Source organism: Anastrepha obliqua, chromosome 4, assembly GCF_027943255.1.
Source record: "Anastrepha obliqua isolate idAnaObli1 chromosome 4, idAnaObli1_1.0, whole genome shotgun sequence".
Lineage (NCBI taxonomy): Eukaryota > Metazoa > Arthropoda > Insecta > Diptera > Tephritidae > Anastrepha > Anastrepha obliqua.
Window position 1 is genome coordinate 48,950,472 of NC_072895.1, and position 13,848 is coordinate 48,964,319.

The window sequence follows — 13,848 nt, forward strand, 5'->3', positions numbered from 1 at the left end:
GCAAGATTTTAAGGTTAAGAGCATCGAATGAAAGATGGCGTAACACATCCATTTACAGAATCGCCCCGACAATTGTGACCGACTGTCAATGCTAAGCGTACGTTATAGCGGGCACTGCCTGATGAGGAGATACGCCAATAGGATGGGCGTGTAGGCACATCTCGCACCTTCTATGTCACTGTGCTGCTCTATTATGACGGAGTTTCACCATTTCAGACAGACAAATGTTTAATGCGTTGAAAGATCTCAGTAATATAGAAATCAGAGGTCTTCTAAAATTTTTGAAAAGTTCACAGTGGTTTTAGGAGATATAAAGACCTCACCATAATGTGCTAAGAGCCCGAGTGTGTCTCATAGAGGAAAACCGCTACAACCTAACCTAACATAACCTATAATGAAACATTGTACGATTATTTCAAAAGGTATACCATTTGTAGATTTAAGAAAAAAAAACATAAAATACCATCAATTTAACGAACTTTCGTTAGTCCCCCAGTACTTTTCATGAGAAGCCTTTTCATGTACTTGACTCCCGAGGCTTAACCGATATAAGAGAATTTGTTTTCAATTTCTTAATATTTTATGTCAACAGTGAGCTTCGAGTCTATACCCACTGTTTGGTAGTCAGTCACAAACCTCCTTTACTACGGCAGCTACATACAAATAGTGATGTATTTTATACTCCGCAGAAATGTGAATGCTACATGAATATAATGGTGTGTGTGTATTTTACTTCTTTGTGCAACTTTGTTGCTCTGTTTGTGTGCGCATTCGTGCGTTTCTATTGATGTGTGAAAAATTATGCGATAAACACCAAATTTGATTTTACGAAAAGATTTCGTCGACATTTCAAATACATTATTGCAAAGAAATTAAATTCAGCTTTTGACTTGACGTTCAAATTAAATTTAGGTAAAAGCATATATGCTAAAACTGTTTAACTTAATTTTTATCTACATCAAATGTAATTATAAATCACTACAAATATTAGGGTAATTGGCAGCAAAGGCTATCGGCCTTTACATAAAATAAAAGCTACGGCTAGAATTAGGAATTAAAAACTAAATTACTAATGAGAAACATTTCTTCCAAAAACTATTTCAAAGAAGACAAGTACAAATTTTTTTATTTCTTGTGATCAGGCCTTCGTACTTCATGTTACTCGCTGGAGAAGTGATGTCAGTATGCCATTAACCTCGGGAACGATATTTTCTTTAAGTGCAGAGATGGTCGCTGAGTTTGTTTCATAGACTTTACTTTTGAGGTACCTCCACAGAAAAAAATCCTTAGAAATCATGCAGTATCGGCATAGCCGTATGCAACGTAGAGCCATCTCAAATCATCATCGTGAAGTCCTACCTCAAAGGCCGACGTTTCTTTGTTAAGCAAAACGAAGAACACTCTGAACTCTGTGAAAGTTTATCTGGTGTTCACCGCGAAGGGAGAGAATTGGGATCCCCCTGACTACCTGCGGTCTGCTCCTGGAAAGATGGGCATTGCGCCAACTCAGCGAGCGCTGGCAAGTATACAAACGTGTAAGGTTGCGAAATTCTTCTGGCCCCGTGTGGACCGGAGGCACTCGGGCGAGCTTCTGGGGCTGACAAAATATCTGCTCTCTAATCTAGTGGGTTCTCTTACAGGACACAATGCGTGAGGAATGCATACTGTGAGACTCGAGTTCTTTTTGCGCTGGGTGTATGGAGGATGAGGTGGAATCATCTCAGCACCTTCTCCTTAGCTGCCCTGCTCTGGCGGGGCTAAGATCCAGGCATCTTGGCTCTTACTTCTTTGCCACGCCTGCTCATATAGCTGGCGCTGACATTAAAAATCGAATGAATTTCATCAGCAACACAAAGCGGTTGAAGCAAACATAGTCATCGTTCGTAATCCGCACGCTCCTAACCATCTCTCCCCGCGCTCTCCCTGGATCCCATCGGTCTTTCCCTTTCACCTCACCTCCTTCATAATGGTATCACAAAGGACGAATCTTTCTTTGTCCAAGTGTGCTCATTCCCTGGGCAACCATATCAACTTAACCTAACCTAACGCCAGGGCAGAATAATGGGCCCAATCCTATACTTGCTCTGTACCCAGTACTCATCAGTTACTGAGGAAATTATCGTTGCAGCTTTTGCAGATAACATAGGTGTTCTCGCAATTTTTCTTAACCCCCAGAATATTTCACTTGAAGACTAAAAAGGATTTGATAATAAAACTCAATGGTTAAAAGATTGGCGAATAAAATCCAATGGCACAAAATCAGTTCGAGCAACTTTTATACTCAATCGAAGCATTTGCCCTACCTTAAAACTCAAAAATGTAATCATACTCCGAAATATGGTATGCACCTCGACAGCAATTTTTAGCGGAGACACACATAGCTAAGCCTAAAAGCCTAAAAATGTTTAAAAACGCACCACAAATGCCCAAATACATAGTGCTCTGAAATTTCTCACAAAAGCTGAAGGTATAAAAAAGCTTGCCATATAACGCAAAATAAGACTCCAATCGCACCCAAACCTTTTAATTGAAGAAATAACTCTCAATCTGATCTCCTTTAACAGACGGAAGAGGAAGTCAACAACGGATTTAGATATTATGCGAATAAGCAAAAATCTAAAGATCGTTCCATGCATATCTAGTAAAATGTCCTAGTTTTAAGTAACAGGTGGCGCTAAAGTAATCCTCCTGTCAGAAAATGCTATAAATTTTGCGATTGACCCCTAATGCCAGTTCTGTTTTGACATTTGTGTAGTAAACACAGGCGAAATACACGTTAATAAACAATGTTACGCTACACTGCTCCAGAAGGCGGAATATTGCTGACTATTTATTTGACCAATAATCGGTCGGGGACTTTGGCACAACGTGAATTTCGTCGCAGATTTCCTCGCCGTTCAACGCCTACTGGTGAAACACTGCGACGTTTAGCCGCTCGCCTCGAAGAGACTGGCACAACACGAGATGCTGCCAGGCGTGGCAGACCCCGGAGTAGCCGTTCTGCAGAGAATATTGCTGCTGTAGCCGAGGATGTCATGGAAGCGCCGTCGACATCGACCAGACGACGTGCCACGCAAATTGGTATCAGTCGACGGTCTTTACAGCGAATTTTGGTACAGGATTTGAAGATGTTTCCGTACAAAGTCCAGACGGTGCAACATAGACCGCCAATCGCGTCTAACATACGCTCAAGCCATCCTTAATCACCACCAAGAGGAAGATGATTTTTCATCAAAAATAATCATGAGTGATGAGGCCCATTTCCATCTTAGCGGGTACGTAAATAAGCAAAATTTACGCTTCTGGGGCACTGAAAATCCACGTGTAACCCACGAAGAGCCATTACACCCACTCAAAGTCACTGTATGGTGTGCTGTTTTCGCTGGAGGAGTCATCGGACCTTTTTTCTTCGAAGACGTCGCGGGCCAAACGGTTACTGTGAATGGTGAGCGCTACAGAGCAATGATCAACGAGTTCTTTTTGCCGCAACTTGATGAAATGGGATTGGAAAACATGTGGTTCCAACAGGACGGTGCAACGGCACACACTGCACGTGCCACAACCGATATGCTGAAGGATGCATTTCCCGGGCGCCTATTCTTCCGTTTTGGCGATTTGCACTAGCCAGCAAGATCGCCTGATTTGACCGCTCCAGACTTTTTTTTGTGGGGCTTTTTGAAGTCGCGGCCTCAGACTCTTGCAGCTCTTAAAGACAATATCCGTCAAGAATGTGAGCACCTATTGCCGGAAGTTTTGGCCAAAGCAAAACGAAAATAAACTTTATTTCCTCAAAAGGTAGTGCTTACCATACGAAATCATTCCAACACTGCCTCGCCGTAATTTTTTCGTAAATATTAATTGTTAGACTGCAGAGCTTGCACGATTTGAAATTTTGAAGGGATGAAGCTTAAGATCCATCCTCAATATTTCATACTAAATTGTTCTTGGAAGTCCCAAATTAGCCGCTCTCTCACGCATGGACTGATGTGGATTATCGTGCAAATTTGTAGCGACGAGTACTATATCTTCATTTATTCTCGATGTCTGGCTGCGCCCCGGCCATGGACTGTTTGCTACCGAAATTGTTGCTTAGAATCTGCGCACCTATGAATGGGTCACATCTTCGCTTGGGGCATCACGTAAACGTCGGGTCTTCTAACGTGAAATTTACGACGAGCAAGGCAGTGTACTTAAATCTGTCTCACTCCCTGGTAGACGGGAAGCAAAGCAAAATATGGAGTGAATTTGCTATTTATATTTCTCGCCTTGGACGTTTCTAGCCTTATCAGGCGCCATCTGACGCTTCCATTGGAAATTTTGAATTGGACCTTATGTATGTTGACATAAACGTAGCCAGAAAGTTTTGATGTGTAAACTATATTATTGTAGTATTGTTTGATTTAAAATTAACTTTTGTAAAAAATCGAAATTTTCATCCGATTATTTTTTCACAATTTTTGGCGTGGAATGCAACTGTTCGTTCATCGGTCAATGTCTAACAAAAACCCTTTCTTCCTATTTTAAAATTTCGTGCAAATTCTTTTTCTACAAAATTTACATTTCAATTCTACGGTTTTTAGTTAAAATTTCTGAAAATATTTTTAGTACGTGATTTTATAGCTTCGCCAAAATAGTATGATAAACTGCAATCTCGTTGTTGTCCTTGACGGTGTGGCGCATTTCATCCATATAAAAAAATGTTGAGTATGTGACATGGAGAAAATACGCAACATCAGCAAGGACAGAAATTATAAAAATGAGCGGAATTTTTTAGCAACTTAAAACTTGCACTTTATTGTAAATGGTGCTTAAGTTTCAAGGGCCGGTGTTGATTTTGAATCAAATACAATTTGTTTAGAAAATTATTGTCATCTCTCTTTATTATGATAACATTGTTATAGTTTAATTACGCATAGAACCAAATATTGGTCAAATGGCCGCCACGGCCTCGGCGGCACACCTCCATCCGATGGTCCAAATTTTCGATGACGCTGAGGCATAATTGAGGTTCTATACCGTTAATGTGCCGAATTATCTCATCCTTTAGCTCTTGAATTTTTGCTGGCTTATTGACGTACACCTTTTCTTTCAAATAATCCCAAAGAAAGAAGTCCAACGGTGTCAAATCACATGCTCTTGGCGACTAGTTGACATCACTGCGACGTGAGATTATTCGGCCATCAAATTTTTCGCGCAAACGAGCCATTGTTTCGTTAGCTGTGTGACAAGTGGTACCGTCCTGTTGAAACCACATATCGTCCACATATATATATTCCCATTCGGTCCATAAAAAATTCGTTATCATCTCACGATAGCGTACACTATTCACAGTAACTGCCTGACCGGCCTCGTTTTTTATTTCTATAGTTCTGAAGTTGAAAAATGTCAAATGAAATGCAGAAAAACATTTAACGTTTAGGTGTGGTTCACATTCAATATCGGTCCTTGAAATTTAACCACCCTTTATATAAATTTTATGGACTGTAAAACTGCATACAAAAATGTTTTCCCGAAATTTCAGTCAAAAATCGTTGAATTGGGACGAAAAGTTAAAGAATTGTTCTAATTTGTCTGTAAAGTTTTAAACTCTCATGGATTTGGGTTCTGTTAGGCAATGAGCTATGTTATTATACAAAATCAATAAACCTTAAACAAAAAGTAAGCTCAACAACGTATTGATGTGCGCTGGGTGGTATGCTATATAAGAGTAGTTCGCACATAACCCAGAGTCAAAACATTCTTCACAAGGTAAAAATTTGTGAACATTTTTAACTATACCATTTTTCTGATAAAATATTACAAACAAAAAAGTAAGCATCACTTTTAATTTTAAATTTTATATCTATACACATATGTACATGCATATAACATAAAATAATTGAAAAAAAAATATATATGGGAAAACCACAAAAAGGGATCACATATCTCTTCCCCAAAACAGTTTAATCAAGTTTCATTTTTGCAACAAAAAACAAAAAGAAATAAAAGTTATTTGGCGACAACCAACAAAACGACAAGTTGACGGGCATAAGAGCCACCCCATATAGTATGTCATCATATCAGTCACCCGTCACCCGTGACAAAGGCTTCGGAGTGATGACAGTAGCAACAGTTGCGCTCTAGGCAATGCATGCCTACACACATGCATAACAACATAGTATAAAATATTGTGTAATACAAAAATAAGTCTAAAGTTTTATTTGCCTATTTGTCGTTTACCTTTTTTTGTACCTTTCCCATTCATTTCAACAATTTCAGACGCTACGCGAATTTCCTGAGGAGCTGCGCGGCGACGTGTCCATGCATTTACATCGTGAGATTCTACAATTGCCTATATTCGAGGCAGCGTCACAGGTAATTCTGAGCTGAATTTGTAAATCGATATATTTTTCATTATATTGCGATTTTTAAACGATTCCCAAGGTAACGCATATTTCTTTTGCGCCTTTTTGTGCGCGAATTGTTTACTTTGAGTTGTTGTTTTTTTGCATTGGATATGAGTATCGGCGAAATGAAGGTAACATGGAGTGGTTGTATTGAATGTGTATGAGGGCCATATTGCGATAGGCAGACGGTGAAATTGTGAAAAAATACGTGAAATAATCTTCCAAGGTGCGGAAAATGTAAAACAGGCGAAAAGCATGTCTGGCAAGAAAAGACTGTATTGTAGGCATGTTGTGGTGGTATTTGGTGTGAGTTACACTGCTTGCGCACTACGTAGTATTGGGGTATTGATTGATTGCAATCCTATTAAGATAAAATTTTGAAAGTAATGTAAAATTTCTACACGGCGCCGAAACTACCTGTTACGAGAGCACAGGTAGACAGGTAGAAGAAGACATCCCTTTGCTTTGCGTTGCATGCATAAAATATCCAGAAGGATTACGCTAACAATGAAACCAATAAAAACACTTTGAGTTTCATAGGCTGAAATTTATTAAGAATAATATTTTACTGTTTTTAGAAGGGAATCATATACAATTTTTTGTAATGAAACTCCATTTATTTTTGTATGTTCTTGAATTCATTCAGATACATTTTTATTAACTTAGTAACCACATCTGTTAGATTTTGCCATGAACAAGGAATGAAAATATGTGTCATTCAAAAATTTGATATTTATTTCTTTTTCAATTTAATTCTAACTAGTTGGCTCGACAGATACTCTGAAAAAATGTCAATATTTTTTTGTGTTGCCATTGTAAATTTGAAGAAAGCGTTGTAAAGTGTATAAGAGTGAGAAAAGAACGAGTTTTTGAAAGGTTATATGCATCTACATACTAAATATTGTGGACATATTTTTATATTCGGTTTGAGGAGGAGTCCATTCTGAAGTCAAACTTAATTAAGAAATTTTCTTGTGAGATGAATTTTTTAGGCATTTTATCATTGAAAAGCTGAGAATTTAATATATGTTGAAGATTTGGTCGACTTGTATGGTTCGAATTTATTGCAAAGTTTTAGCCAAGATTATATTAAGTCTAAAATTTAATATACAATTTTTTTTGATAACATCTTCTTTTAGTAAAATAGAAATGTATCCCACTTCTTGCTTACAGAAATCGTTCCGTCAACTATGGGTCGAATGTTTTGCCGAATTTTAGCCACAATTACATTAAGTCTAAAATTTAATATGAAAACAAGTTTTCTTACTTACAGAAATCGGGACCCCTGATCCTCGCAACCATAAGTTTAATGATCCAGCGTCTTACTAGGATCGAAATACTAGGATCAGAAGTCGTATGCTCGGGCTTAGTGAGTAAGCTCAGTATTCTTCGTTCAGGGAGCGATTTCCTTGTGCTCAGATTAGTGCTTCTGCTTGTAATAGTTCCTTTAGTCGTCTCCTCAATTTGTGAGAGCAAGGGCCTTAGAGCGGCTAGTTAGCTGGGACTTGGTTCCCCAATTACTGGGTTCTATATGGTAGGCTTATTTAGCAAAGAATATACATTTTTGATTTTTCTCTAAAAACATGTTGTTATTCATTTATATCTGCTTTGTGCTCTTCAAAGTAATCCTCTCTCGGAGTAATTCAATATCCTTCTTCATCTTGATTGGCGCGAAACCACTTACGCGATTTTGGCTGAGTTTAACGAAGCGCGCCAGTTGTTGCTTTGTCGTGCTAGCCGGAGCCAGTTGGACACACCAAGTGAAGCCAAGTCCTTCTCCACCTGATCATTCCAGTGCACGGAAGGCCTTTCCCTTCTTCTGGTGCCGCATCGAATACTTTCAGAGCCGGAACGTTTGTATCCATTCCATCTTTATTCGCAGCGCTATGTCAATGGCGTCGTAACGATCATACAGCATCATTTCATCACCTGTGATATTTACCGCTACCAACGTGCAAAGGTCCGCAGAACCTTTCTCTCAGGTCTTTCGCAGAATCTTTTTCTCAAACACTACAAAACACTACAAGCGACACCTCATCGTATGTTGTTATCGTCCACGCGCCTGCGGGACGGGCATGATGAGAACCTTGAAGAGTGTTAGTTTTGTTCGTCGAGAGATGTTGCCTACTTAGTACAAAGTAGCACTTGTTGGGAAGAGAGATTCTATGTAGGATTTGAATTCTGTCATTATTATCAGTGTCGCAAATAAGCGAAGTCTTTTAAAACCTCGAAATCATAACCGCCAACAGTGACGTGGGTGCCAATACGCCAGTGCGCCAACTGTTGAAATGATTTTGATGACAGGAGGTACTTCGAAAATCGAAATTACGTAGCCCGCGAGTTTTGAAAAGTTTGTTTTACAAACTTGTAAAGGTAATGTGTTTTTGGACCGAATGGATGGATTTTGGATATTCTTAAATACTTTTCGAGTTGCCCTTGATCACAGTTCAATTTTCCACAAATTTATTATTTATTTACATTAAATCTACCCTACGTTATTGTACATTACAGTAGCAATAGATATTCAGTAGACTGAAATTCTCTCTTTGAAATTCTCTCAATAGGTGTTACTGGGGAAGAAGCCAGTTCCAGTTCGGATGCCTATTTTAAAACCATCTGTGAAGATTCAAATCTTAAATGATTATATAGTGTCTTCGTCACCTCTTTCTGTAAACTTGTCTGTGTGTGTGTTTGATAGTTAATTGAACATCAATTTTCTACGTCATTTTCTTCTAAAGCCAACCAGTAAAAGTTTGTTCAGTTATGGGACCAACCGACTTGAAACATTTAGTCTCTATAAAAAAACAATTAAGGCATTAAGTGAGTATAAAACTAGGTAGTGCAAGGTCAAAAATCGAAATAAAATTAATTGGACATTTGCCGCACCTTCATCGCTTGAGTGTATAATTTTAACTATGAAGAAAAAAGTAAGTTTTTTTAGTTTTATATTCGCCTAACACTTCAAGTAAATATGGTTTCAAGAACTAACTAATTAGTGAACTAGTGCCAGTTTTAAGAGTTTTTTATTTTAAATGTTTGGAACTAAATAAATAGTTTTCGAGAATTCCTAATATTTAAGTTTCTAAAAGTTTGTTTAATACCATATCGAACGTTTATGTTAATTTTATTAAATTTTTATTGAGGAAATGAAAAATATATTTCAAGACCAATCCCGCAATCCCGAAATAAACAATTAGTATAAAGATTCAAGCACAATTTTAGGAGTTATACTAGGCTGTTCAATAAGTTTTCCGGTTTGATAAGAGAGATCGTTGCTACTAGCCTAAATTTTCTTACTCTTCATATGAACGTATGCGAAGTTTCATTTCAATTTATCAATTCATTCTTTGTTTACAAGCCATTTAGTATCGACGTTTCACAGTATTTTCTACAATGGAAAAAATCAAGTATCGTGCAAGGATTGAATTTTAATTTTTGGAAGGCTTAAAAGAAAAGAAAATGTATGAATGAATGTTGAAAATGTATAAGGATTTTTCGCGTAAACTAATACAGTCGAAAGATGAGTTGATGACGACTCACGTCAAGGGCGTCAAAAAACAGCTATAACACCAGAAATCGTGGAAAAAATAGAGAATATCGTAGTATCATATTTAGTAGAAGTCATAAGCACTTCATTGGGCAGTGTAAGCAATATTTTGACTGAAGTTTTGGGTTTCAGAAAGCTTTGGGAGCATTGAGTGTAGCTTTCGCTAACAAAGGAACAAACAAAAAATTGGAATGCGACTTTCTCAGCAACATTTAGCACATTTTGACAATGGCTTAAATCCATGAATTAAAGTTCGAATTGTTGAAGCAGTCATCGAATTCTCCAGATTTGGCCCTTAGCGACTTCTGTTTGTTTCCAGATGTAACAAAATTCATGCGTGGAAAGCGTTTTTCATTTAATATTGATCTAACATCTGCGAAAGTGTATTTTTCAACACTTCCAGATTCTCACTTCAGGAATGGAATTAATAAGTTAGAATCTCGTTGTAGGAAGTGTATTGATGTTCAGGGAGACTGGACTGAATAATAAAGTGCATTTCGAACCATAAAATTGTGTTTTTCCTTTTCGAACCGCAAAACTTTTTGAACAACCTAGTATTTGCCCCATTAGGATGTATAAAAGCTTGCCGTAGTGTGAGCTGTTAGAATGGTGCATTGAAAAAACTACGTTTACTTGATCACTCACCATACATCTGCGCACTATGAGTCAACCAATTCAGTTCTGCTTATTTTTTTTCGACAAGACTTTTCCATTGTACACGGTTCTAGGCTGTTGTGTTTGCGCCGTCCCCATGTGATTTCGGCATCTGCTGCGCAGCATCGAGCTTCTCTAAGTATTCCTTGACCGACCGCGACCTCTACTGCCTTGCGGGTTCTAGTCCATTCTCGTGGTGCTGTATAGGGATTTTCTAGGCGTGTGTCGTATCCATTGCCAATTTCTGCATTTTATTTGCCATACTACACAAACGTATTGGCTTGTCCGAAGCAGCCAATGAACATCTTCAGAGCAAGCACATCGGCTTTAAAACTTTAACGTTTCGTAAACACGCACAAAATGTTTCATTATTTAGGGCGTACAATACATATTTTTTCTCAATGCTCACCTGCAGAAAAACTGGTAGCAAAAATATTATCATCAAAGCAAAATACTTTCAAACATCCGCAAAGTGTTTTTCTCTCAAGTATTTTAGTGTAACGCATAACTTTGTACAAGGACATGTACATTACTCTGAAGGATTGTTCGCACAAAAAATTTCCAGCGAACAAACAACAAAATGTTCAGTATATGGAGCGAAAAAAAAAACACAGCAATAAGTCATGCGAACTCTTACAAGTACAAGAATGCTTGAAAGAAACATTACTAAACAGTTTATACACGTATTTTGTAGCACTAAGTCAAATGGCCACAAAAGCAGAAAAAGAGCTAGGGAAGGCAGGTAGGAAGGCAAAAGGCGGGACAACAATTCAAGCTTGTAATTTGCGTATAAAGGTAACCATTAGAAGCAGCAGTTAAAGATCAGTAAAATACTCAGCAAATGTGTAAGTGACAACTTGAAGAATTGAGGTGGGCAGGCGGGAGGTCATAGTACAGTGAGGGATATAAAAAATTAATAGTCGCAGAAAAAATATTTAAGTGCAAAGTTGAGTTGAAGCAACGAACATACTCACATACAAAATACTCTCATACTATATCCAAGATACATATTTCCTAAGAAGCTCGTATTATTTGCTGCAGACGTGTATACATTTTTTCTAGTAAACTTGTTTATGTGCCACTATTGTGTTTTTTCTATTGTAATAAGTCATTTTTTTCATTTTCTTGCTCACTCGATGAAGGTAATTTTCTTTGCAACTTTCTTGCCCTTTTCTTATTACATCTGCTTATTCATATGTGTGCAAAATAATCAGCCATTCAACAAAAAGTTGATAGATGACATTTTCTACCGCATACGTTTTTTCTCTTCCTTCAGTTTACTTTTTGCATAAATTGTAGCTAACTGCAGAGGGAGTCTGTTTTAAAGCGAAACATTTCATATTAAAATGATTTTGTATTTAATGTTATATTTATATTTGACAAATCCTTCTTCTTATCTTGTGAGTGTTAGTGAACAGAAAAACACAGTAAAAAATCCTTATGCCATAAAATCAAATGGCGCCGGCGTAGCCGAATGGATTGATGCGTGATTACCATTCGGATTTCGGGGAGAACGTAGGTTCAAATCTCGGTGAGGTTAGGTTAGGTTAGGTTAGCATCGCGAAACGTCATGGAGGTGGTCATCAAAAGACTGCAACGTCACGTAAAATGGTTCAAAAAGTGAAAAAGCGACTTGAGCGATATCCCTAATGAAGTGCCAATCAAATGGCGGAAGAACTGAAAATATCTGACCGTAGCGTCCGCGCATACTGAAAAATGATCTCAAAGTCAAGCCTTACAAGATCCAAAAGGAGCATGATCTCACACCGAAGCAACAACAAGTCAGACTTGAGCGAAGGAGTTGCTTTACTTGGCCGAAAGCGGTCAATTTCCGAACATTGTGTTTTCTGACAAGAACATTTTTGGAATCGAGCAGTTGGTAAATTCTTAAAACGATAGGGTTTGTTTTATCGACCGTTCATACGAGAATTTGAGTCATCGATTGGCCACCATGAGGCAGCAGCCGCAACAGCACCCACCTCAAAGTAAATTCGTTCTTAGTTTCGTATTATTTTTACACAGTATTTCTTTTGAATTGAATAAAAGTAGTTTTTCAAACTAAATTTATTAATTGGTTACACTTCGAGTGCTGGACCCTGTATAATAAAATCAAATATAAGAAGTAGCGAGAAGTTCTATACCAGATATCATTTACTAAGCCATATCTTACGAATTATATATAATTACCATAAAGGCTCTTTCCAAAGTGACGACTAGATGCCAGTAGCGAATAAATCCTAGACCCTTTTCATGTCATATTCGACACTTGTCAAGTAGACATATGTATCATATAACTTTGCACGATAGCGCAACGCCATAAAATTATTGTACTTATTCTGAAAATGGTCGATCTTTAAGAAAAAAATATTGAAAAATTCTTGTTTCCTGATGGAGTCGACAATTAAAAGGATTGTGAAAAATTTCGAATTTCAAATTTCAAAACCTTGTGCTGTCTAGTATAGAAAAAGGACTGGCACATTCTGTTGAGAATATTCCTGCTGTAGGGCTAAGTGTTGCTGAACAACCTCCAACATCGACAACTCGGCGCTCTCAATAATTAGGCATTCATAAATGGTCTGTTTGGCGGATATTACCTGTAGACGTGCTTATGATGAAAATTTAAATGATGTCATTTTTTCACATATAATTGTTAAGAGCCGCATTTTCCACAAGAATTGTGAAACCTGAAAGAATTAAAATTTTTGCAGGTCTTATTTTAAAACACCATCTAGGGGCGTCATTTAAAATACCCTTTATATTGTGAAGTGAAAAGTTCTGACCTTTTCCTGATGCATGTTATATTTTGAGGAAACAGAAATCAATTGTTTCTATTTTTTGCTTCGGGCAATGTTTTAAAACTGTTCTGTTTTCGGTCTTTAGCTTCTGGTCGGTCCTACGACTACTAACACATCGGTCAACTTCGATTATTTCTGTGATTTTATCAACATTTTCTTTAACGATCAAAATGCCTCAACGCAATCGACGAAATCAAAACTGCGCACGTAATTGGTTGTTACAGTATCGGCACCATCGGCAACATCATCCACAATTTCAGCGGCTTGGATTGCATTTTCCCTTTTATCAAAGAAAAACTGTAAAATGTACCGAATTTCCTATTTGCTGAACTCCATTTTTCACACCCTGTAACTCACAACTGAATGAAATAAACAAAAAAGCAGGTAATACAGTTTTTTAGTATGAAATGTCACCTTGACAACGAGCATAAGTTTTAAAATGTTTGATCGATACTTTATGAGATAC

At 37.6% G+C, this 13,848-nt stretch overlaps 1 protein-coding gene across 1 annotated transcript in view; it reads left to right on the top strand.

Annotated features, from left to right (window-relative positions):
• The window catches only part of LOC129245695 (potassium voltage-gated channel subfamily H member 8), a 216,844-nt gene that overhangs the window by 186,717 nt on the left and 16,279 nt on the right, over positions 1-13,848 (top strand). The window contains exon 13 of the mRNA XM_054884034.1: positions 6,259-6,354. Coding sequence (XP_054740009.1) covers positions 6,259-6,354 — 96 coding nt within the window. The remainder of the gene's footprint in view (positions 1-6,258; positions 6,355-13,848) is intronic.